Source organism: Stenella coeruleoalba (assembly GCF_951394435.1).
Source record: "Stenella coeruleoalba genome assembly, chromosome: X".
Taxonomy (NCBI): Eukaryota; Metazoa; Chordata; class Mammalia; order Artiodactyla; family Delphinidae; genus Stenella; species Stenella coeruleoalba.
In genome coordinates this window covers 123,179,355-123,204,170 of record NC_137152.1, presented here as the reverse complement: position 1 = coordinate 123,204,170, position 24,816 = coordinate 123,179,355, and the positions used below count along the sequence as shown (strand labels likewise).

Here is a 24,816-nt window from a genome sequence, read left to right as displayed (position 1 = left end):
GAGGAAGAAAGAGAACAAATTCAAGAGTTACTCTCAAGCATCTAGAATTTTCTGCACCTCTTGAAGAGAGACTAGCCCAGCTCTGACTATTACAAGCTGGACTTTCCTCTTAAAGCACAACCTTCATTTAAGCCTTTGGATAAAACTGGAAGAAAAGAATCTGTGAGTACTGTGGACTGCACAGAAGGCAGGGGGCTGAAAACTGGCAATAAAAACAGAAAGATGGCAGACCGGAGGCCCAGCAGTCAAACAGACCCTGAAATTGAGCTTTTTGTGAAGGTAAGTTTTCTAGCTGTAATGAGAGCATACAGAATGTATTATTCCTTGACACTGGACCTCAGCTTTTTTTTTTAAGTCAACATTTCAGCTAGAGATAGGAAATAATTTTGTAATTTTATACCTACTCTGAGTCCTAGAAGAATACCTGGGTGTTTGGCTGCTCTTATATAACAATAGAAAAACACCCCATCTGAAAAAAGCAAGAAGATATGGTAGAAAGACAACTAGACTGGCTGGTAGTTAGAACAAGTTAATTGTATTATTAGTGACTTCCTATGTAACCTTGGACAAATCCCTCCCTCCCTCTTTGTTTTTCCATCTGTACAATAAAGGAGCCTGACAAAATGATCCTTAAGGGCTTTCCAGTTCTCATAATCTGTGTTTTATGAGATATGTTTTGGAAGGCCTGAATGTGGGGAGGAGAGGGCCAAGAATGGCCTGAGAGCCTCATTGCCACACATGGTCCAAATAGAGCTTTCAAAAATTCTCCCACAATGGATGAACATCACAGCAGGGTCAAACGGACACTAGAGGAGAAAAAAGCCAGGAGTCTGTGTGCCTGTTATATGAGTAGGAGTTTTTTTGCCTTGGCTTTTTTTTTTTTAATGTCTTAACATTTCAGAAAAGCCCTTTGGAAAACCCCTAAAGCAGGAGAAAGGAACATGTGTTTCTAAATTAGCTCATCAAGAAAAAGAAAAATTTTGCACGGGTTATTCCAAGTAGAAATTACATAGTTTCCTAAATCCTTGCTTATATTAACTATTTTTCTCTATATTTTCATTGACTATTGGAAGTATTGAGGATGGTAATAATAAAAACAAACTCTTATATCATGCTTAACCCTTTTGTAACACTTTATGTATATTATCTCATTTAGTCCTAACAACTTAGAAGATAGGTTAATAGTAGTAAAGTAGTATCATCAGTAGCAGTGGTGGTAATAGTACTCAAAACTTTAGTAATATTGTCCTCATGATTTCTAGGTAAGTAAGCTAAGGAAATAAGGTTTAAGTAACTTGCCTCTAAAACTACATCGCCTCTTGATGGCCTACAAAGGCATAAAATAAGGTGTGCTTACCAAATTTTAGGTTAAACATCTGTTGGCCAAAGTAATACTTTTACAATAATTTTAAAATATTTGACAACTGGTCACATATATACATCAAGGACATAATTAACCAGCCTTTACAAAATTATAGGAGACTCTTGAATTCCTGCATAGCAAAACAATCCAAGTAAGTGTTTGCTTGACTGTGGGGCATAAGAGCTACTTCTCCTATCTCTGGATTCTAGCAAAACATGTCACTGCTCAGACGCAACATAAGTAAGCCTTAACTTCCTAACTGACTTCTTATAACTACCAATTCCAAACCAGAGGTAATAAGTCTCTTCATAGGGTAACTAGTTTCTTTTGTCTAAACTTGTTTATTCAATCCAATCAAACTCCTCTAACCAGTTGTTGGCATTGATCTGTGTGTTTATCTTCATAGACTTCCCGTAATTTGGATGGTAATCGAGACAGGGGAAGTTAGGAAATCACACGTTGGATGAGCAAATGTTAAATTAAATAATAACTTTCAGGTTAAAAACCTAATCATTTATTGAGTACTTATGGCAGGGGCTGTGCTAAGTGGTTTATTATTAACTCTATTTTATGGTTACAGAAACTAAAGCAAAAAGTAGCTAAGTAGCTTTGCATAAGGTCACATAGCTAGTAAATGGCAGGGTCAAGATTCCAGTCCCTTAAAATAGCTGTGCATAATTTTAATTCATTGTTTTCAACTTGGCACACTTTTTAGTAACATTTCCCAGAATTTCATTAGATGAAATCCTCTAGATGTTAGCTTATCTAATGACATTGATACAAGCCACAGATTTTCTGGAAGAACCTTTAGTATCATCTGATCTGGGTTTTTGTTTTGCTTTGCTTTGAGATGGATTCCAAAGATCTCTAGAAGTTTCATAGAAGAGGGGGAATAGGGGCTGAGAGGGGTGAAAATGTTAATGAGAAAATTTAAAAAGCACTACTGTTTACCAGTTGTATCTCCCTTATAATGTGGTATCTTTCTAAAGATTAAATGAGTCTGTAATTTCCCCAGCTATGTCTGGGGACCCTACCACAATTTCCCAATGCCACTGATGGGATCCCTACAAGAAAGTAAGTCCTTTCCTGACACAATTAAGAATTTATATCACACCCCCCATGTGTTCCATGGAGTGAGTGAAAACATTGCCTTTCAACTCTGAATGATTTCGGCAAGATTTATATCCAGGAACTAAGAACAAAGGATTTTCTAAAAGAACACATTTTGTTTTCTCTAAATGCAGAGTTTATCTTATTGGTTTGTTGTTCATTGATAGATGGAGTTTTTGTGTTCTCTACCAGTCTAAAATTAAGTTTTCATAGATTTGTACATAACATTATAGACTCTAACATTTGGGCCAAAATCCTGAATGTAATATTTTTGTCTTTATTGATAAATGTAAAATAGAAAAAGAGATGATACTCTTCTCTGAATGTTCAGACTATTTTCAAATTATCTTAGAACTATCATAAAGACTATTATAAAGACTGATTAATAAAAAATCCAATAAAACTATTAGATGGGATAAAGCAGTGTTTAAGGAGTGTGGATTTTGGAGTAGACAGTCCTGGATTAGCTACATGAGAAGAGTGTATGGGTCATCAACTCTTGTCTAGCTGAGTGTACTTGAGCAAGTCAGCTTCTCTGAACTTCAATTTCCTCATCTGTAAAACAAGAGTAATGACAGAACCTACCTCACAGGATCATCTTCATTATAAGCATTAGATAAAATAAATTTTTAAGACACAGTAGTTGTTAACATAGCAAACATTCAATAAATGTCAGATGTTCCAGCCATTACTATTTTTCATGTTTAGAAACATAGATCACAAACGCAAAGAGAAAAAGTTGTTTTGGTGAATGACCACATCGTGGTAGTTTTCACATCCATTTCTCCAGGAGGTGGGTCAAAAAGATCTTGCTGTGATTTTTGTCATTTTTGTGATTTTTTGAGTGTTCTGCCTATGTTTTCCTCTAAGAGTTTTGTAGTGTCTGGCCTTACATTTAGGTCTTTAATCCATTTTGAGTTTATTTTTGTGTATGGTGTTAGGGAGCGTTCTAATTTCATTCTTTTACGTGTAGCTGTCCAGTTTTCCCAGCACCACTTATGGAAGAGCCTGTCTTTTTTCCATTGTATATTCATACATTTTGTGTAGTTGCACTTTAAATCAGCATTATTATAAACAGAAAAAAATTCAGTTTTCCTGTAAAATTGTGCTACATTTCCCCCACACCTCACTGTTTTGCCTTTCCTTTTGCCAAAGGCAACCCACCCTTCCTGCTGTATCTATTATCAGACTTCATTCTTCTTCCTGCCTAATCAAGTTTCCATTCACTAACCCCAGTTATGATTGGATCTTTAGCCTGACTTCTGTTACAAAAGAAATTCAGCTGCCAAGGTGGTTGCCTCTTCCCATACCTCTTCACTCCCTGACGCCACAAAAGAGCAACAATAAACATTATTTCCTCTGTTGTACTCACTGCCAGGAAAAGGAAAATTTACCAAAAAATAAGAATTATGTCCAAGATCAAGGTGTCAGTATGGTCAGTTTCTGGTGAGAACTCTCTTCCTGGTTTATTATAGATAGGTGCCTTCTTGCTATGACCTTATATGCATAGTTGTTGGGGGAGATGAAGAAAGAGAGAAAGAAAAAGAGAGAGAGAGAGCTCTGGTTTCTTCTTATAAGGGCATTAATCCCATCGTAAGGGTTCTACCCTCATGACCTCATCTAAACCAATCACTTCCCAAACACCTCACCTCCAACTACCATCACGTTGGGGGACAGGGATTCAACATTTTAATTTGGGGGGAACACAATTCACAAATCCAAAGTAGATAGCAGTGCACTTCACAGGATTAGGAACTCTAAAGAGTAGGTAAGTGTGTGGAGTAAAGAAAAGGGAAAGAATTCACTTTGGGACATGTTGAGATTGAGGTGTCTATAACTTGGATCTCCCCTCAGGAGACAACATCAGCTATAGCCTTCTCAAGGAGAGGCTCCCCTTTCTTCCTCATTTCTATTACCACTGAGGGTGGCGATGAGGTAGATGTCTTTAGATGTCCTTGCTCCTCATTCTTGTTTCCAGACCATTCTATCTCTCCCATCCAGAGAAATATCTCGGTTGTCTCATAAAATCAGACTAAACCAACCACTACCCCTCCTTGTTATAGTAGTCTTCCCAATCCCAGGTCACTTTCCCTTACTTCTTAAGGATTTTATTTCCTGGATCATTGTCACACTCTTCAACACTATGCCTATCATAATTCTTGGTGATTTTAATATCTACACAAATGACCCTTCCAACACTCTGTCCTCTCACATCCTTGGCTTTCTGTCCTCCAGTGACCTGGTTCTTCATAATCTCTCAGGCACTCCCTTCCATGGTTATACCCTTACCTTTGTCATTGCAACGTCTGCAATCGCTGCATAATATCATTTATTTGAGGGGTTTTTTGTTCTTCTTTTTGAAATTTTCCATTTTAATACACTTTATTGAGGTATAATTTACATAAAGTAAGATGTGCTCATTTTTCACTGAAGTGTCTCTGATTTACAATGTGGTGTTAATTTCTGCTGTACAGCAAAGTGATTCAATTACATATATATATACACACATCCTTTTTCATATTCTTTTCCATTATGGTTTATCACAGGATATTGAATATAGTTTCCTGTGCTATACAGTAGGACCTTGTTGTTTATCCATTCTATATATAATAGTTTTCATCTACTAATCCCAAACTCCCAATCCATGCCTCTCCCATCCCCTGCCCCTCTTGGCAACCACAGTCTGCTCTCAATGTCTATGAGTCTGTTTCTATTTCATAGATAAGTTCATTTGTGTCATATTTTAGATTCCACATATAAGCCACATCTATATTTGTCTTTCTCTGTGTGGTTTATTTCCCTCAGTATGATAATCTCTAGGTACATCCATGTTGCTGCAAATGGCATTATTTCATTTTTTATGGCTGAGTAGTGTTCCATCATATATATATATATATGGTATATATTATATATATACCATTCCATTATATATGTATATTCTATATACCATTCCATTATATATATAATGGATATATATATATATATATATATATATATATATATATATCATATCTTCTTAATCCATTCATCTGTCAATGGACACTTAAGTTGCTTCCATGTCTTGGCTATTCTAAATAGTGCTGCTATGAGCATACAGGTGCATTTTCAAATTATAGTTTTGTCTGGATACATGCCCAGGAGTAGGATTGCTGTATCATATGGTAACTCTGTTTAAATTTTTTAAGGAACCTCCGTACTGTTCTCCATAGTGACTGCACCAATTTACGTTCCCACCAGCAGTGTAGGAGGGTTCCCTTTTCTCCACACCCTCTCCAGCATTTATTATTTGTAGACTTTTAATGATGGCCATTCTGACCAGTATGAGGTGGTACCTCATTGTAGTTTTGATTTGCCTTTCTCTAATAATTTGCTATGTTGAGCAAAAGATGAATTTTTAAATGAGTGGTGTTAAGACAACTATTAACTATTTGTAAAATAATAAAATAAAAATAATAAATCTGGAGTCCCAATACATTCCTTATGCCAAAATAAATTCTAAATAGATGAAACAAATGCAAAAATGAAACCGTAAAGTTACTAGAAGAAAACATGAGGGAACATCTTTATAGTAAAACAAAATAAGAAAGTAATTTTTTTCTTTGCAATCTTGATGTACATAACAGCTGTGTAAGCAGATCAGGAAAACCAGATTTCATAAAGGAAAACAATATAAGATTTTATGTAAAATTTTAATTTTACATAAGGCATTGTTTAAAAATTACATGTAACTTTATCAAAAAGAGTTAGTGTCTTTAGTATACAAGTAATTTTTCCAAAGTAATAAGGAAAAGGTCATCACCTTAATAGATAAATATAAAATTGTCATGAACAAACAAGTCACAGAATAAGGAAATCAACGTTCCAATGAAAATACTGAATATACCTTTCAAGAAGGAAATTTGGCAGGATCTATGAAAATGGAAAATGAACATAGTCTTTAGTCAGCATTCTGTTGTTATGTACTCATCACTCTGGTAATTTTACATACAATGAAATTATTTGCTTCATTATCTCTCTCTGCCCGCAGATGGTAGAATTCGTGAGATTAAGGACTACCAACTTTGTCTCTAGCAACTAGCTTATTTCCCAGCAGGCACTCAATACATACTTATTGAGCAAATGAATGAATGAAGCCTTTCTTTATCTTAATAGGCTGGAAGTGATGGGGAGAGTATTGGAAACTGTCCCTTTTGCCAACGCCTTTTTATGATCCTCTGGCTTAAAGGAGTTAAATTCAATGTGACTACCGTTGACATGACCAGGTAAGACAAATCAGGACATGTTTCATTCTGGGGATTAAAATCAGTAGACACCAATACAATGTTGGTGTTTGCATAATGTGTACTTTATCTAGAGGCCTAACTCTGCTTATTTTCAATAATCATAGAAAGCCTGAAGAGCTGAAGGACTTAGCCCCAGGCACAAATCCTCCCTTCCTGATATATAACAAGGAGTTGAAAACAGACTTCATTAAAATTGAGGAGTTCCTAGAGCACACACTGGCTCCTCCAAGGTACAACATTTTTACAGGATATTATTGTTCTTGAGATAATCTATTTTATTGGCTTATTTATTGCAGATTGAGGATTCTTCTAAACATCTAACTCTTTTTCAATTTCAGACTTCTCTTTTGCTATCTTTCTAGAAAAGTTTGCAAAGATCCCCCGATCACTCCATGTATGATTAGAAAACTTTACTACATAATTATTTATTTAACATATGTAAAGCTATTAAAACTTTATGTGATGCAAGTAGTATATTAGGAATGGGCAAAGGATAGACTTGGAAATTTAGGGAGGACAAGTAAATTTAGGCCACATTTAATTTTATCCATGTTATCTGATCCATAATGAAGTTTGGGGACATTTATACTGACAGAAGTCAGACTTATTTTATTGTAGAGCCCTCAGAAGATCTACAATTTTGAAATAGCCTTTAATTCAGTCTGATCTCTTAGCTCTACAGGTTGAGAAATATTATGTCTATCACACATAAACTTCCCCCCTTCAACTTCAAATACACAAAGACAGTCAATATAATATTTCAAATTATTTTTAAAATGCATAGCTTGCTTAAAATAAGAAAGTAAATTCTCTGTAGTCTAGAAATAGAGAAGAAACCTATGGTGGGTTAGGAGCGAGGGCATGGGGTAATAGCACTGTATAGTCCATGAGGACTGGTCAGGACTAGTCCATTATACCACTGATGGCATGAAGATAGAACATACCCAACACAAGAAAACCAAGAAACAGGTCTCTCACAGTTAGCCAGAGGCCATAACTCCACTGTCTACACTTGAATGACAGCTGTATGTCTCTGCCCACCCAGGATAGTATCTGGAAACAATAAGCCTACTGTATTCATTTTTTATTTCTGTGCAACAAACTCAGTGTCTTAAAACGTCACTCACTTATTATCCCACAGTTTTCACTGGTCAGAAGTCTGGCTGTAAACTTAAAACTGCTCTAAAAAATAATGTCTTAATCATTACACATACATATGATAAATAACAGGTTCTATCGGTCCAAAATTCTTCCTACCTAAGAAATTAGGGATACTATTTTAGATTCTTTTCTGTGTACCTATACTATGTCTCTTTCATCCATTATTGGTGGCTTCTTATATTTTAAGCACCGGCTCCAAGTGTTGAGTCTTATTTTGTTCTTTTCTCCTCATCCATCCTCCTCTACTACTGCCTCCCCTCAAACCACCTCTCCAACCTTTTCTTGCTCCCAAAGGTTAACTAGTGAAAAAATCTATTGTGTTATCTTTCCATACCCGTTTTTATGTTCATATAAGCACAATAACAAATTCCCTTTCCTTCCAGTTTTTTACCACTACAAACAGTGCTATAAATAACATCCTTGCTCATATGTCCTTATGTACTGGTGTATTTATTCCCGTGGAATAGATTTCCAGGAGTAAAATTCAAATGGTACATATCTTTTAAAATTTTTACTGCTTTATCCATCAGTGTATAAGTATACACTTTTCCCACATATCTGTAGTACTATGCGTTATCACTCTTTTAAAATTCATGGCAACCTGACGGGTGTAGTGATATCTCACTGATACTTTAGTTTGCATTTCCCTGAATAATAGGTGAATTAGAACATCTTTACACATGTTGGTTGAGCATTTGGTTTTGTTCTGTGAATTACCTTGTCAGATTCTTCTGATTTTCTCTTAGCTTATGTATCATTTAGGGATTGCATTCAACTCTAACTAGAGGCCCAAAAAGTAGTGGTTTAGATAAATATGGGTTTTATTTTTCTTACATAATAAGACACCAAGAATGAGGCATTGTAGGGGTAGAATGACAGCTCCATAATTTCACTGGCGACCCAGGCTCTATCTAATATTTCTTTTCTGCCATTCTTCAGGTGAGTTTTCCGGTCTTAAGTTTAATTCACGGTGACAATATGTCTGCTGGAATTCCAGGCAACAGATCTAACTCCCACACAGGAAGAAGGAGAAGGGCAAAGGGCAAAAGATGCAAGTCAGCTTTAAGGAGCTTTCACAGAAGCCACATTCAACAATTTCCATTAACATCTCATTATTCAGAAGTAATTCACATAGTCATACCTAAATACAAAGGGAAGCTAGGAAACATAGTTTTCATCCATGTTTATTGCCATCCCTAATAAAATAAGATTCAGTTAATGAGAGACAGAGAGAGAGGGAGAGAGAGAGAGGGAGAAAGTGGTACATAACTGTGTTATCTTCCATATTCTGCCCCTCTGACCATCCAAATAAATGTGTGTATCCTTATTCCCATACATGGAACACACTTACTCCCAAGAGAGATAACTCCCAAGTCCCCTACAGTTACTGCATCCAGTTCAAAGTCCAGGATCTTTGAGTGATGCGCAACATCTCTCTTAGATATTAATGGTCGAACAGTCAAATAAATTAAAAGACAAGTTCTTTCCACCTTCTGCTTGACACATGCAATAGTCAGTGGTGGAGCAGGAATTGGATAACTGGAATAAAATTTTCCATTTTTAAAAGGAAATATAGGATAACACATCCCTGGTTCATAATAGTTACCATTGTTGGAGAAAACAGCTGGAAGATATATTCCAAGTTTTGGTGTTACAAACAATGCTAAAATGAACTTTCTTTTGACAAGGTCCTCCAGAGTGGTTATTTAGTCTGCCACATTGCTGAATACCAGAGCTCTTCCATATAATCTTTGTTTCATCTAAAATTTTAAAACCTGTTAGATACCCACATCAATGAAAATGGTGGAGTAGGGAACTCCAAAATGTCATCCCTCCATAATAACAATTAATAGCCCAGCAAAAGCTGTCAGAATCAACTTTGCCAGAACTCTGGAATCTAACCAAAAGTTTACAAGCAGTCTGGGGTTTCTTAATGAAGAATAAAGAAGCAAAATTTCAGTAAGAGAGCCCTGTGGCATTTTAGGTTACCCTGTTACCATCCTCAACTACTCAGTTCTTTAGAAGCCTTAAAGAGAGCAGTCCACATTGCAGAAACAGGTTGCTCGTACCAGAGGACAGGATATGGACCTTATTCTCAAATAACTGTGGTTGTGTGGTTTGACCTGGTGGCACCTCGAGGGATTGACTCAAGGGTTTGCCTTTTTTTTCACCTACTTTGGAGCTTCCTCAGGGCTGAGGCAGCTTCCCTGTTGGCACTCATGGAAGGCGTTTAGAAGCAAATGTATTAGCCACTGCCACATGGGACAAGGAATAAAACTTGGAGAAAGCAATAGACAAACTGAAAAGTCTGCAAATAAAAGAGGCTGAGATGGGACTTCCCTGGTGGTGCAGTGGTTAAGAATCTGCCTGCCAATGTAGGGGCCACAGGTTCAAGCCCTGGTCCAGGAAGATCCCACATGCCATGGAGCAACTAAGCCCATGTGCCACAACTACTGAGCCCACGTGCCAAAACTACTGAGCTCGCGAGCCACAACTACTGAAGTCCACGCACCTAGAGCCCATGCTCCGCAACAAGAGAAGCCACTACAATGAGAACCCCATGCACCGCAATGAAGAGTAGCCCCCGCTCGCTGCAACTAGAGAAAGCCTGCGTGCAGAAATGAAGACCCAACGCAGCCAAAAATAAATAAATAAATTTATTTTTAAAAAAATAAAGAGGCTGAGACACTTGGGAGATAGTGGAATAAGGGCTTTAAATTAATGTATTCTAGGGGATCTAGAAGTCCAAGCACATGCCCAAGTCTCGACCTATGCGCAGAAAAAACAACCTGAGAAGACTTTAAGCTTTCACTTCTGGCTAAATTCAGGCACCACACAAGTAGAAAGTGAAGGCTAAGGCAGAATTATAAACTGCATACCTAAGCATTGAAGGAGTACCCAAACACAGAGCCAGCTCACAAACACCAGGAGAGCTTTTTATCCCTTGGTTTTTTGTTTGTGTGTTTGTATCTTTGTTTGTTTTGCTTCCAGGAGTTTAAGGAAATTTCTGTCAAATCAATAACTGACCAAAGATAATGAGAAAAAGATTTCAGTGGCCACACACAAGAAAGAATAGACTTTACAAAAATACTTCAGAAAATTCACTAAACAAATAAACAACAACACCCAAAAAAAGCAACAACAAACCCTATTTGTTGGAAGGGAAGGGAAGAATCTGTTTTCCAGAGTTTCCACATTATAATATTAAAGTGTCCTATTTTCAAAATATATATATAAGGTATGTCAAAAAAAAACAAGGGGCTTCCCTGGGGGCACAGTGGTTGAGAATCTGCCTGCTAATTCAGGGGACACGGGTTCGAGCCCTGGTCTGGGAGGATCCTACATGCCGCGGATCAACTAGGCCCATGAGCCACAACTACAGAGCCTGTGCGTCTGGAGCCTGTGCTCTGCAACAAGAGAGGCCGTGATAGTGAGAGGCCCACACACCACGATGAAGAGTGGCCCCCGCTTGCCACAACTAGAGATAGCCCTCGCACAGAAACGAAGACCCAACACAGCAAAAATAAATTAATTAATTGATAAACTCCTACCCCCAACATCTTCTTAAAAAAAAAAAACAAGAATGTGTGGCCCATTCACAGAAAAAAAGAAATTAATAGAAATTGTCCCTGAGGAAACCCAGACCCTGATTTAATAGACAAAGACTTTAAATCAATTGTCTTAAATATGTTTAGATAGCTACAGAAAACCATGGACAAAGAATTAAAGGAAATCAAGAAAACAATGTCTCAATAAAGAGAGAATATCAATAAAAAAATATAAATAATAAAAAGGAATCAAATAGACATTCTGGAGTTGAAAAGTACAATAACTAAAATGAACAATTCACTAGAGGGTTCAACATCAGATTTGAACAGACAGAAGAAAGAATCTGCAAAACTGAGCATAAGTTAATTGAGAGTATCCAGTCTAAGGAAAAGGAAGAAAATTAACAGAGCTTAACAGACCTGTTGGATACCATAAAATGTACAAAGATACACATGATAGGGAAGAGATGGCAGAGAGAAAGAGGCAGAAAGAATATCTGAGGAAACAATGGCTGAAGACTTCCCAAGTTTAATGAAAGACACAAGCCTATTAACCCAAGAAGGTCAACAAACTCCAAGTGGAATAAACTCAAAGAGATCAACACCAAGATACATTATTATAAAATTATCTAAAGCCAAAGCCAAAGACATAATCTTGAAAGCATCAAGAAATAAATGACCCATCATGTAGAGGGGATTCTCAATAAGATTAACAGATAAGTTTCATCAGAAATCATGGAGGCCAGAAGGCAGAGAGATGATATATTTAAAGTGCTGAGAGAGAAAATATCAACCAAGAATTCAATATCTGGCAAAAATATCCTTCAAAAATGAAAGAGAACTTAAGACATTCCACATGAACGAAAACTGAGGGATTTTGTTGCTAGTAGGCCTGCTCTGCAAGAAATGCTATCAGAAGTCCTTCAGGCAGAAATGAGAGGCCATTAGAAAGTAATTCAAAGTCATATAAGAAATAAAAGAGCACCAGTAAAGGAAAAATAACACACATGATCATCTCAGTTGACACAGAAAAAGCATTTGACAAAATCCAATACCATGTTATGATAATACTCAACAAACTAGGACTAAAAGGGAGCGTCCTTAACCTGATAAAGGGAATCTATGAAAAACCCATGGATAACATCATACTTAAAAGTGAAGGATTGAAAACTTTCTCCCTAAGGTCAGAAACAAGACAAATATGCCATTTTTGCCACTTCTATTCAACATTGTACTGAAAGTTCTAGCCAGAGCAATTATGCAAGAAAAAGAAATAAAAGTCATCCAAATTGGAAAGGAAAAAGTAAAGTGATATTGGCAGATATGATCTTTTATGTAGAAAATCCTTTAAAGTCCACTGAAATACTATTAGAACTAATAAAAATTCAGCACAGTTGCAAGATACAGATCAAAATACAATAAATAATTTTATTTCTATATACTGTCAATGAATCATCCAAAAAGTAAATTAGGAAAACAATTCCATTTTCAGTAGCATCAAAAATAATAAACTACTTAGAAATACATTTAACCAAGGAAGAGAAAGACTTGTACATGAAGACTACAAACAATTGCTAAAATAACATCCTAGCTTCTCATGGTTTTCCAGCAATCATTACCTTATATATACATAACTCCAACCTTCCATCTTCACATAGCATTCTCCCTGTGTCTCTGTCTCTTCATAAAGTGTTCTTTTTTAAGGACACCAGTCATATTGGATTAATGGGCCCACCTTACTCCACATGGCCTCATCTTAACTATTACAGCTGTAACAATCCTATTTCAAAATAAGGTTACATTATGAAGTATTGGAGTTTATGACTTCAACATACCTTTTGGGGGGGACACAATTCAACCTATACAAATATCCCATGTTCATGGATTAGAAGACCTAATATATTAATGTAGAAATATTCCCCAAAATGATCTATTAATTCAATGCAATACCAACCAAAATTCCAATGGTGTTTTTACAGAAATGAAAAAGCCAATCCTCAAATCCATATGGAATTGCAAGAGATCACAAATAGCTAAAATAGTCTTTGATAAAGACAAAAAATTGGAGGACTCATGCTTCCTGATTTCAAAACTTACTACACAGCTACAGTAATCAAAACAATCAGTACTTGCATAATAATATACCATTGGAATAGAATTGAAAGTCCAAAATTAAACCCATACATCGGTGGTCAATTGATTTTCAAGAGTGCCAAAACCATTCCAGGGTGAAAGAATAGTCTCTCCAACAAGTGGTGCTGGGACAGCTAGATATTCACATTGGCATGCCAAAGAATAAAGTTATACCCTTGCCTCACATCATATACCAAAATCAACTTAAAATATATCAGACCTAATGTGTGGATTAAAACTATAAAACATTTAGAAGAAAATATAGAGGTAACTCTTCAAGACCTTGTATTCGGCAATGGATTCTTAGATATAACACCAAAAGCACATACAGCAAAAGAAGAAAATAGAAAAGTTAGATGATCTGGAAGATAGAATAATGGAAATAACCCAATCAGAACAGTAGAAAGAAATTTTTTTTAATGAGGAACGTTTAAGAGACCTCTGAGACAACATCAAGTGTACTAATATTCACATTATAGGGATCCCCAAAGGAGAAAAGAGAGAAAGGGATAGAAAGGTATTTGATGAAATCATGGCTGAAAATTTCCTAAAGCTGATGAAGGAAAAAGATTTCCAGGTACAGGAAGCACAGAGACTCCCAAACAAGATAAACCCAAAGAGACCCACACCAACACATATCATAGTTAAAATGGCAAAGTTTAAAGATAAAGAGAGAATTCTAAAGGCAGCAAGAGAAAAAGAATATTTTTTTTCCACTTAGAGAAGACGCTTTAACACTTCTTTTAGGGTTGGTTTAGTATTGATGAGCTTTTTTAGTTTTTTCTTGCCTGAGAATTTCTTTACCTCTCCTTCAATTCTGAATGATAACTTTGCTGGGTAGAGTATCCTAGGTTGTAGGTTTTCCCTTTCATAACTTTAAATATATCATGTCACTCCCTTCTGGCCTGCAAAGTTTCTGCAGAAAAATAAGCTGATAGCCTTATGGCAGTTCCCTTGTATGTGACTAGTATCCAACATATATAAAAGAACGCTTACAACTCACTAACAGAAAGCAAACAACCTAATTTTAAAATGGAAAGAGGATTTGAGTAGACAATTCTCCAGAGAATATATACAAGTGGCTAATAAGTACTTGCAAAGATACTTAATGTCATTAGTCATTATAGAAATGAAAATCAAAACCACAATGCCCATTTTTTCACACACACACTGTATTTTATTTTTACAAGAGATAAATAAACTGACACCAAGCATTGTAAATGGATGACCACAGCAATGATTGCAATTACCAAACACAAAACACACTCATACTATGTCATAATATTGACATTCAGTCCAGTCATCCTCCACTGTAACAACTCCTTTACTTTGCAGTGAAAATTGATTGTTATATTTTTTGCCTCTGAGCCCTTGTGGGATTTTTTTAAATTCAAACAGAAAGTCACAAAAATTTTAATCATCCTCATCAGTTCACTCAGTCCCATGTAATTAATTTTTTTTCATCTTGATCTTTTGTTAGCACTTTTATGAATTCATTAGTTTTCCATTAGAGTTCTGAAAATGCTTATTCATTCAGTTCAGCAGTATAGTCAGTTACCAGAAATCTGTACTTGTCAGAGTCTTTTCCATGAATGCCTTGAAGATGAAACCCTTTTATAGGAACATTTCTGCATTTACAGAGAGTACACCCAGAACTGTCTGCAAATGACAAAAGACTTAAAAATGACCACAGTTAAAGATTTGATGATGGACTTCCCTGGTGGCGCAGTGGTTGAGAGTCTGCCTCCTGATGCAGGGGACACGGGTTCGTGCACCGGTCTGGAAAGATCCCACATGCCACGGAGCGGCTGGGCCCGTGAGCCATGGCCGCTGAGCCTGCACATCCAGAGCCTGTGCTCCGCAACGGGAGAGGCCACAACAGTGAGAGGCCCACATACCACAAAAAAAAAAAAAAAAAGATTTGATGAAAGTTCACAATAATTCAATTGACAAGGACATTTAATTATTTCTGAGATATACATTTTAAAGTCATAACTAGAATTATGACTTATAACATTATACCAGAACATATAAGATTTTTAGAAATTTCATGAAATGTCTAAAATATTTATATTAACATATTTCCATACAAATAACCCAAAGGAAGTTTAGTATTAGTTGTTTTGTTTGTTTGTTCGTTATTTTTTGTACTGCAGGTTCTTATCAGCCATCAATTTTATACACATCAGTGTATACATGTCAATCCCAATCGCCCAATTCAGCACACCACCATCCCCACCCCACCGCGGTTTTCCCCCCTTGGTGTCCATATGTTTGTTCTCTACATCTGTGTCTCAACTTCTGCCCTGCAAACTGGTTCATCTGTACCATTTTTCTAGGTTCCACATACATGCATTACTATACGATATTTCTTTTTCTCTTTCTGACTTACTTCACTCTGTATGACAGTCTCTAGATCCATCCACGTCTCAACAGATGACTCAGTTTTGTTCCTTTTTATGGCTAATATTCCATTGTATATATGTACCACAACTTCTTTATCCATTCATCTGTTGATGGGCATTTAGGTTGCTTCCATGACCTGGCTATTGTAAGTAGTGCTGCAATGAACATTGGGGTGCATGTATCTTTTGGAATTATGGTTTTCTCTGGGTAGATGCCCAGTAGTTGGATTGCTGGATCATATGGTAAATCTATTTTTAGTTTTTTAAGGAACCTCCATACTGTTCTCCATAGTGGCTGTATCAATTTACATCCCAACCAACAAGTGCAAGAGGGTTCCCTTTTGTCCACACCCTCTCCAGCATTTGTTGTTCGTATATTTTCTGATGATGCCCATTCTAACTGGTGTGAGGCGATACCTCATTGTAGTTTTGATTTGCATTTCTCTAATAATTAGTGATGTTGAGCAGCTTTTCATGTGCTTCTTGGCCATCTGTATGTCTTCTTTGGAGAAATGTCTATTTAGGTCTTCTGCCCATTTTTGGATTGGGTTGTTTGTTTCTTTAATATTGAGCTGCATGAGCTGTTTATATATTTTGGAGATTAATCCTTTGTCCATTGATCCATTTGCAAATATTTTCTCCCATTCTGAGGGTTGTCTTTTCATCTTGTTTATGGTTTCATTTGCTGTGCAAAAGCTTTGAAGTTTCCTTAGGTCCCATTTGTTTATTTTTGTTTTTATTTCCATTACTCTAGGAGGTGGATCCAAAAAGATCTTGCTGTGATTTATGTCGAAGAGTGTTCTTCCTATGTTTTCCTCTAAGAGTTTTATAGTGTCTGGTCTTACATTTAGGTCTCTAATCCATTTTGAGTTTATTGTTGTGTATGCTGTCAGGGAGTGTTCTAATTTCATTCTTTTACATATAGCTGTCCAGTTTCCCAGCACCACTTATTGAAGAGGCTGTCTTTTCTCCATTGTGTATCTTTGCATCCTTTGTCATAGATTAGTTGACCATAGGTGCGTGGGTTTACCTCTGGGCTTTCTATCTTGTTCCATTGATCTATGTTTCTGTTTTTATGCCAGTACCATATTGCCTTGATTACTGTAGCTTTGTAGTATAGTCTGAAGTCAGGGAGTCTGATTACTCCAGCTCCGTTTTTTTCCCTTAAGACTGCTTTGGCTATTCGGAGTCTTTTGTGTCTCCATACAAATTTTAAGATGATTTGTTCTAGTTCTGTAAGAAAATGCCATTGGTAATTTGATAGGGATTGCATTGAATCTGTAGATTGCTTTGGGTAGTATAGTCATTTTCACAATATTGATTCTTCCAATCCAAGAACATGGTATATCTCTGCATCTATTTGTATCATCTTTAATTTCTTTCATCAGTGTCTTATAATTTTCTGCATACAGGTCTTTTGTCTCCTTAGGTAGGTTTATTCCTAGGTATTTTATTCTTTTTGTTGCAATGGTAAATGGGAGTGTTTTCTTGATTTCACTTTCAGATTTTTCAACATTAGTGAATAGGAATGCCAGAGATTTCTGTGCATTAATTTTGTATCCTGCTACTTTACCAAATTTGTTGATTAGCTCTAGTAGTTTTCTGGTAGCATCTTTAGGATTCTCTATGTATAGTATCTTGTCATCTGCAAACAGCGACAGCTTTACTTCTTCTTTTCTGATTTGGATTCCTTTTATTTCTTTTTCTTCTCTGATTGCTGTGGCTAAGACTTCCAAAACTATGTTGAATAATAGTGGTGAGAGTGGGCAACCTTGTCTTGTTCCTGATCTTAGTGGAAATGGTTTCAGTTTTTCACCATTGAGGATGATGTTAGCTGTAAGTTTGTCATATATGGCCTTTATCATGTTGAGATAATTTCCTTCTATGTCTACTTTCTGGAGGGTTTTTTATCATAAATGGGTATTGAATTTTGTCAAAAGCTTTCTCTGCATCTTGAGGTGATCATATGGTTTGTCTTCTTCAATTTGTTAATATGGTGTATCACATTGATTGATTTGTGTGTATTGAAGAATCCTTGCATTCCTGGGATAAACCCCACTTGATCATGGTGTATGATCCTTTTAATGTGCTGTTGGATTCTGTTTGCTAGTATTTTATTGAGGATTTTTGCATCTATGTTCATCAGTGACATTGGCCTGTAGTTTTCTTTCTTTGTGACCACTTATTGAAGACACTGTCTTTTCTCTATTGTATATTTTTGTCTCCTTTTTTGGAGATTATTTGACCATATGTGTGTGGGTTTATTTCTTGGTTCTCTATTCTATTCCACTGATTTATGTCTGTTTTTGTTCCAGTACCACACTGTTTTGATTACTGTAGCTTTGTAGTATAGTCTGATGTCAGAGACTGTGATACCTCCAGCTTTGTTCTTTTCTTTCTCAAGATTGTTTTGGTATTTGGGGGTCTTTTGTGGTTCCATGTAAATTTTAGGATTATTTGTTCTTAGTTCTGTGGAAAATGTCAGGGTATTTTGATAGGGATTGCATTAAAACTGTAGATTGCTTGGGTAGTGTGGACATTTTAACAATAGTAATTCTTCCAATCCAAGAACACAAGATGTTTTTCCATTTCTTTGTATCATTTTCAAATTCCCTCATCAATGTTTATAGTTTTTAGAGTATAGGTGTTTCACCTCCTTGGTTAATTTTTTCTGAGGTATTTTATTCTTTTTGACATACTTGTAAGTTGGATTGTTTCCTTAATTTCTCTTTCTCATAGTTCTTTATTAGAGTATAGAAAAGCAACAGATTTCTGTATATTAATCATGTATCCTGCAACTTTAGCGTATTCATTTCTTAGTTCTAATACATATTCAAACAGAAACACGTGCACAAATGTTCATAGCAACAGTATTTACACTAGATAAAAGCTGAAAACAACACAAATGTCCATCAACTGATTACCAGATAAACAAAATGTGGTATATCCATACAATGAAATATTATTCATCCATAAAAAGGAATGAAGTGCTGATACATACTAGAATAAGGATGAGCCTCGAAGCATTATACTAAGTGAAAGAAGCCAAACACAAAAGGCCATGCATTTTATGATTCCATTTACATGAAATGTCCAGTATAAACAAGTCCATAGAGACAGAAAGATTAGTGATTCTAGGAGTGAATGGGGAGTAACTGCTTAATGGGAACACAGCTTCCTTTTTGAGTGATGAAAATGTTCTGGAACTAGATAGGGGTGATGGGTGCACAACACTGTGAATGTACTAAAAATCTCAATGAATTGTACACTTTAAAATGGTTTAAATGGTGAGTTGCATATTATGTGAATTTTACCTCAATTTACAAAATACTATTGGGTTTTAATTGAAATCACATTTAATTTGTATTACTATTTATACAAATTTCATTTTTATGATGTGACTTCTTCCCATCAGAGGACATGATTTGAGTATTTGTTTGGGTATCATCTTATGTTCTTTTTTAAAAATCGAGGTATAGGGCTTCCCTGGTGGCACAGTGGTTGAGAGTCCACCTGCCGATGCAGGGGACACGGGTTCGCGCCCCGGTCCAGGAAGATCCCATGTGCCACGGAGTGGCTGGGCCCGTGAGCCATGGCTGCTGAGCCTGCGCGTCCGGAGCCTGTGCTCCGTGAAGGGAGAGGCCACATCAGTGAGAGGCCCGCGTACCAAAAAAAAAAAAAAAAATTGAGGTATAACTGTCATATAACATTGTGTAAGTTTAAGGTATACAACAAATTGATTCGATACATTTATATAGTGTAAAATGATCACCACCATAGCATCAGCTAACACCTCTATTCCATCACATAATTATCATTTATTTTTAGTCATGATAATGGTTAAGATCTAGTCTATTAGCAACTTTGAAGTTTATAATATAGTATTGTTGACTATAATCACTATGCAGCGGATTCGACTTCTTGGATTTATTTACTAGTTGAAAGTTTTTACTCTTAAATAACATCTCCCCAATTCCTCCAGCCCCCAGCATTCTACTCTCTATATTTATGAGTTTGGCTTTTTTAGAGTGTACATATAAGTGATTCATACAGTATTTGTCTTTCTCTGTCCGACTTCACTTACTATAGTGCTCTCAAGATCCATTCATGTTGGCATAAATGGCAGGATTTCCTTCTTTCTCATGGCTAATATTCCACTTTGTGTGTGTGTGTGTGTGTGTGTGTGTGTGTAAAACCACATCTTCTTTATCTATTCATCCACTGATGGACACTTAGGTTATGAACCTAAATGTCTGTTTTATGTTCTTTGATGAGATTTTGTAGTGTTTTTTTTATATTGATTCTATACCTTTTGCATTAAATTATTTCTAAATATTTTATACTTTTGTCACTATTGTAAGTGGAATATGCTACTAATTCCATTTTGTTCTGGTTATTGCTAACATAGAAAAGCTATTTCTTTAATGTTTGATTTGTATTTAGCCATCTTACCAAAATAGCTCATTAATTCTAGTAATTGTTTTTCTATACTTTCTTGGTTTTTCTAAGTATACAATTATATTGTTACTTCTCTTACAATAATTATACTGATTGCTTTATGTTGTTGTCTTCCTCCACTTGCTAAATCCTCAAAAAAATGTCAACTATAATAGTAATTGTAGGCATTTCTGTCTTGTTCCTAAACTTAATGTAAAAACTGTAGAGTCACCATTTAGAATGATGTTTTTTTCTTGTCTTACTGATCAGTACATTCAGCACAATGTTGAAGTGCAGTAGTGATCATGATTATCTTCATCATTTACTGATTTTAAAGGAAATAGTGCTAACATTTCACCATTTAAAATGATGCTTGCTGAAAATTTTTGATGGATACTTTTGACCAAGTTAAAGAAATTAATAAATTCATTTAACAAATATTTACTGAGTACTTAATAAGTGTCAGGTACTATTCTAGGCACTTGGGACACGTCAGTGAATAAAATGGGCAAAAGCTCTCTGCCCTAGCTGAGCTTACATTTTAGTTAAGGAAGACAGCAAATAAGCAAGATAAAAAGCAAAATATAAACTATTTTAGATGATGATAAATACTAAGAAAAAGTAAAGCAAGGGAGGGAAGTAGTGAGTGTTAGGGCCAGGGGAGAGGTTGCAATGTCCGATAAGGTGGCCAGAGAAAGTCCTCACTTAGGAGGATATATCAGATTAAAATACCTGAAAGAAGAGGGGGAGAGGGCCATGTGCATAAATGAGGCAAAGCACTTTATTTAGGGGCAGACCAAGTGAAAAGGACCTGGGGTGGGAGCTTGTCAGGCCTATTGAAGAAGAGCAAGGAGGTCAGTGTGAAGTGAAGTAAGGAAGAGAGCAAGAAGAGATGAGAGCAGAAGGTAAGCTTGGGTCAGATCACACTGGCCCTTGTAGACCACTGTGAAGACTTGGGCTCTGAGTGAATGATATGGAGACATTGCAAGGTAATGAGTAGGAAAGAGAAATGATATGACTTAAGTTTTAACATGACTGCTCTGGCAGCAGGTGGAGAATATCCTGGGAGTGTGAGGGATAAGCATGGGAGAGGGGGGATAATCAAAAAGTGTTGCAGTAATATAGGCTTTGGACCAGGCAGGGAGCAGTGGAGGTGGTGAGTAGTGGACAGATTCTGGATACATTTTGAAAGGTAGTCTGGCTGGAGTTGCTAATGGATCAAATGTGGGCATGGAGAGAAAGAGGGATCAAAGAAGATGGCTAAGTGTTTGGCTCAACCATTTCTAGTTGCTAGTGTGGGGTTTTATGAATAGGAATTGATTTTCACTGAACACTTTTGGGGCATCTATTCATGACCATACGGTTTTCCTTATTTAATTTGTTAATGTGGTAAATTACATTATTACATTACTTTAATTTATTATGCTAAATTAACTTTGTATTACTAAGAGGAGGACATCTTGGCTACTTTTCCCCCATCCTCTCCATCCTCTTCATTCTTTTATGTATTTTGTTATTTGAAGCCATGTTTTTTCCTACTACTTATCTTTGAAAACGTTATTACCACCATATCTTCTGCCAAACAGGCTTTTAGGAGCAAGTATGGGGACCCAACAGCCATTTGAAACATTGTTTCTATAGATAAATGAGCTTTGAATTCCAAACAGCTGGTTTCCCTGTGAACTTTAGAAGCTAAAGTATTCTCAGAGTGGGAAAAAAACATATTTCCAGTGAAAGGTTTCTCAGCACCTTCAGTTTCCAGCACAATTTTCCAAAACTTCTCTCAGTAGAGTGCAACAAAGACACCAGGTCTACGTCTTGTTATGGGTGAATGTTATGTGCAGTGATGTTTCTTTTTAAGGTATCCTCACCTGAGTCCCAAGAACAAGGAGTCTTTTGATGTGGGCTGTAACCTCTTTGCCAAGTTTTCTGCATACATTAAGAACGCACAAAAGGAGGCAAATAAGAGTAAGATACCTTTCTTTAAGTCTTTTCGTTTTTCTCACTCACATGCTCACTCTCATATTCTGACTCAACTAAAATAGGACTTTCCTGAATATATAGTATATATTGGGGAATACTCTCCATCTCACTCTCTGTTCTCTCTTCTGAAATTCCTTGCATGAAGTTTTATTGGATTTAGAATCTAATATTCAATATAGGAATCACCAACTTAGCTCTATTAGAACATTGACATGCCAGGGGTGAACTAACTGCTGAACTGTATTTCTTAACCCCCCCCCAACTTTCCCAGTCTTGTGTACCTTTAAGGTTTCTTAAACCATAGCACCTACCATTTCTCACAAACACTCTCGAATAGGTTTACTATTCTCTGAATCATGAGAGCTATTAGTCTCTGATTCCACTTTCTGACTCTTCTTGAGTGATAATATATATTACCTTTCTTTTTCTTTGACTCTCCTCCCAATTTACCTCCTCAAGAAGAGTCCAAAAATATGTCTACTCACCATTTGATTAAACACCTGATTCTGTCTTATCAGTGGGTAGCTGAGCATTCTAGTTAATGTGTGAGAAGCATGTTGGGAGACTGCACGTTTATATATAAGCAACCCTTTGACTTCATTGCCTCAGATTTCGAAAAATCTCTGCTCAAAGAATTTAAGCGTCTGGATGACTACTTGAACACCCCACTTCTAGATGAAATTGATCCAGACAGTGCTGAGGAACTCACAGTTTCCAGAAGATTGTTCTTGGATGGGGATCAGCTGACACTGGCTGACTGCAGTTTGTTACCCAAACTGAACATTATTAAAGTAAGTCTTCCTAGGGCAGGCTGAATGATTGAGAGGAGTTTGGGAGTTGCCAACAGGAAGCACAGTGACCATTCAGTGTGAGTTTTTATATGAGGGCTTTGTCATCGTCATTATGCATAGGGTATGTCTCCTTTTTCTCCTCAGAGGAAAAATCCATAATGATCTTCTCTGGGAAGCATAAAAACTTCTTGTTTCTTTCTTCCTAAATCAGAAGGTGTTTTCCACTGTCTTGTCTATAAAACAAGGGTAATAGTACCCATTTCACAGAACTGTTGAGAAAATTAAATTAAGGCATATGGAATATTAGAAAAGTGTCTGGATCATAGCAAGTGATAATAAAGTGAGCTATTAATATTATTATTAACTAATTGTTCATTTAACAAGTTTTTATTGAACAGACCTTATTTTATCTCAGGTCCTATGCCAGACACAAAGAATACATAAAGAAGTAAGACACTGTCGAACCCTAAACAGTGAAAAGATCTGTGCTCTTTTTCTGTGCTTCCTTCTTCTAAACATTCATAATTAAATACACCATAAATGTAATAAAAATGATTACAAGCATGGAGTTTTGTCTACATTTGTAGACAAAACATTAAAATAGTAAATCCAAGATTCTTTAAGTTTATTTTGTAGTACTTTTTGTGTAGGTAACACGTCCTCAATGATCCTAATTTTTGACATATGTTTTTACACACTAGGCATTTTACTGATGCCCCTACCAATTGCTTTTTCCTCTTTTTTTCCAAAACCTTAGGTTGCTGCAAAGAAATACCGTGATTTCGACATTCCAGGAGAATTCTCAGGAGTCTGGCGCTATCTCCACAATGCCTATGCCCGTGAAGAATTTACCCACACGTGTCCTGAAGACAAAGAAATTGAAAACACCTATGCAAGTGTGGCTAAGCAAAAGAGTTAGGACAGCTCTTTCAGTAGAAAAACCTCTCTTTTCACTTGTTATCATATTAGAAAATCTTTTGGAAATAAGAATATGGAAAATATGGTTTCCTCTATCCAGCTTTCTTATGAAAAAGAATGCTATATTTTCTGCATCTAGCTAATCCAAACTATCTGCTCACTGTGTATTCTAAAGGTCTTCATATTTTCATTTTGCCTTTTAATTCCCATGGCACAACCACTGCGATCTTACATGATATGGAAAGTATCAGTATCTTTCGCTGGAATGCATCATGTGTGCAAGCTCAACAGATGGCTGAAGTTACAAGTGACACACAGTCACAGTCTCAAGCTGTTCCTCAGAAATATTTACATCTAAACCATTAAAACAATTTTACCAAGAAATCTGACTGACCAAAAGTTCTTGTTGCTGTCCATTAAAGGGTAAAGTAAACCATTCTTAAAGGATAATCACAAATCTTTCTACAGAATTTAAAATGTTCCATTACTATATGTACTCAAATATACATGTTAAAATACAATCAAATCACTCAAATCTGAAAACAAAAACTGAACTTTACTTTTGCTCCTTCAAAAGAGAAACAAAGTTCAGCCTCAAAAAAGAGAGAGAGGTGTTTTTAGAGGTCTTGGTGGGATTTACATAAAATTTATTTATTTATTTTTTGGCCATGCTGTGGGGCATGT

The 24,816-nt window shown here is 36.2% G+C and overlaps 1 protein-coding gene across 1 annotated transcript; it reads left to right on the top strand.

Annotated features, from left to right (window-relative positions):
* The first annotated feature begins 10 nt into the window (after window positions 1–10).
* On the top strand, window positions 11–24,510 carry CLIC2 (chloride intracellular channel 2). Its single transcript, XM_079910850.1, has 6 exons — window positions 11–279; window positions 6,626–6,735; window positions 6,861–6,986; window positions 22,302–22,408; window positions 23,033–23,214; window positions 23,972–24,510. Exons 1-6 carry the CDS (start codon window positions 223–225, stop codon window positions 24,131–24,133), a joined length of 744 nt encoding a protein of 247 aa, XP_079766976.1. The 5' UTR covers window positions 11–222; the 3' UTR covers window positions 24,134–24,510.
* The last annotated feature ends 306 nt before the right edge of the window (window positions 24,511–24,816 follow it).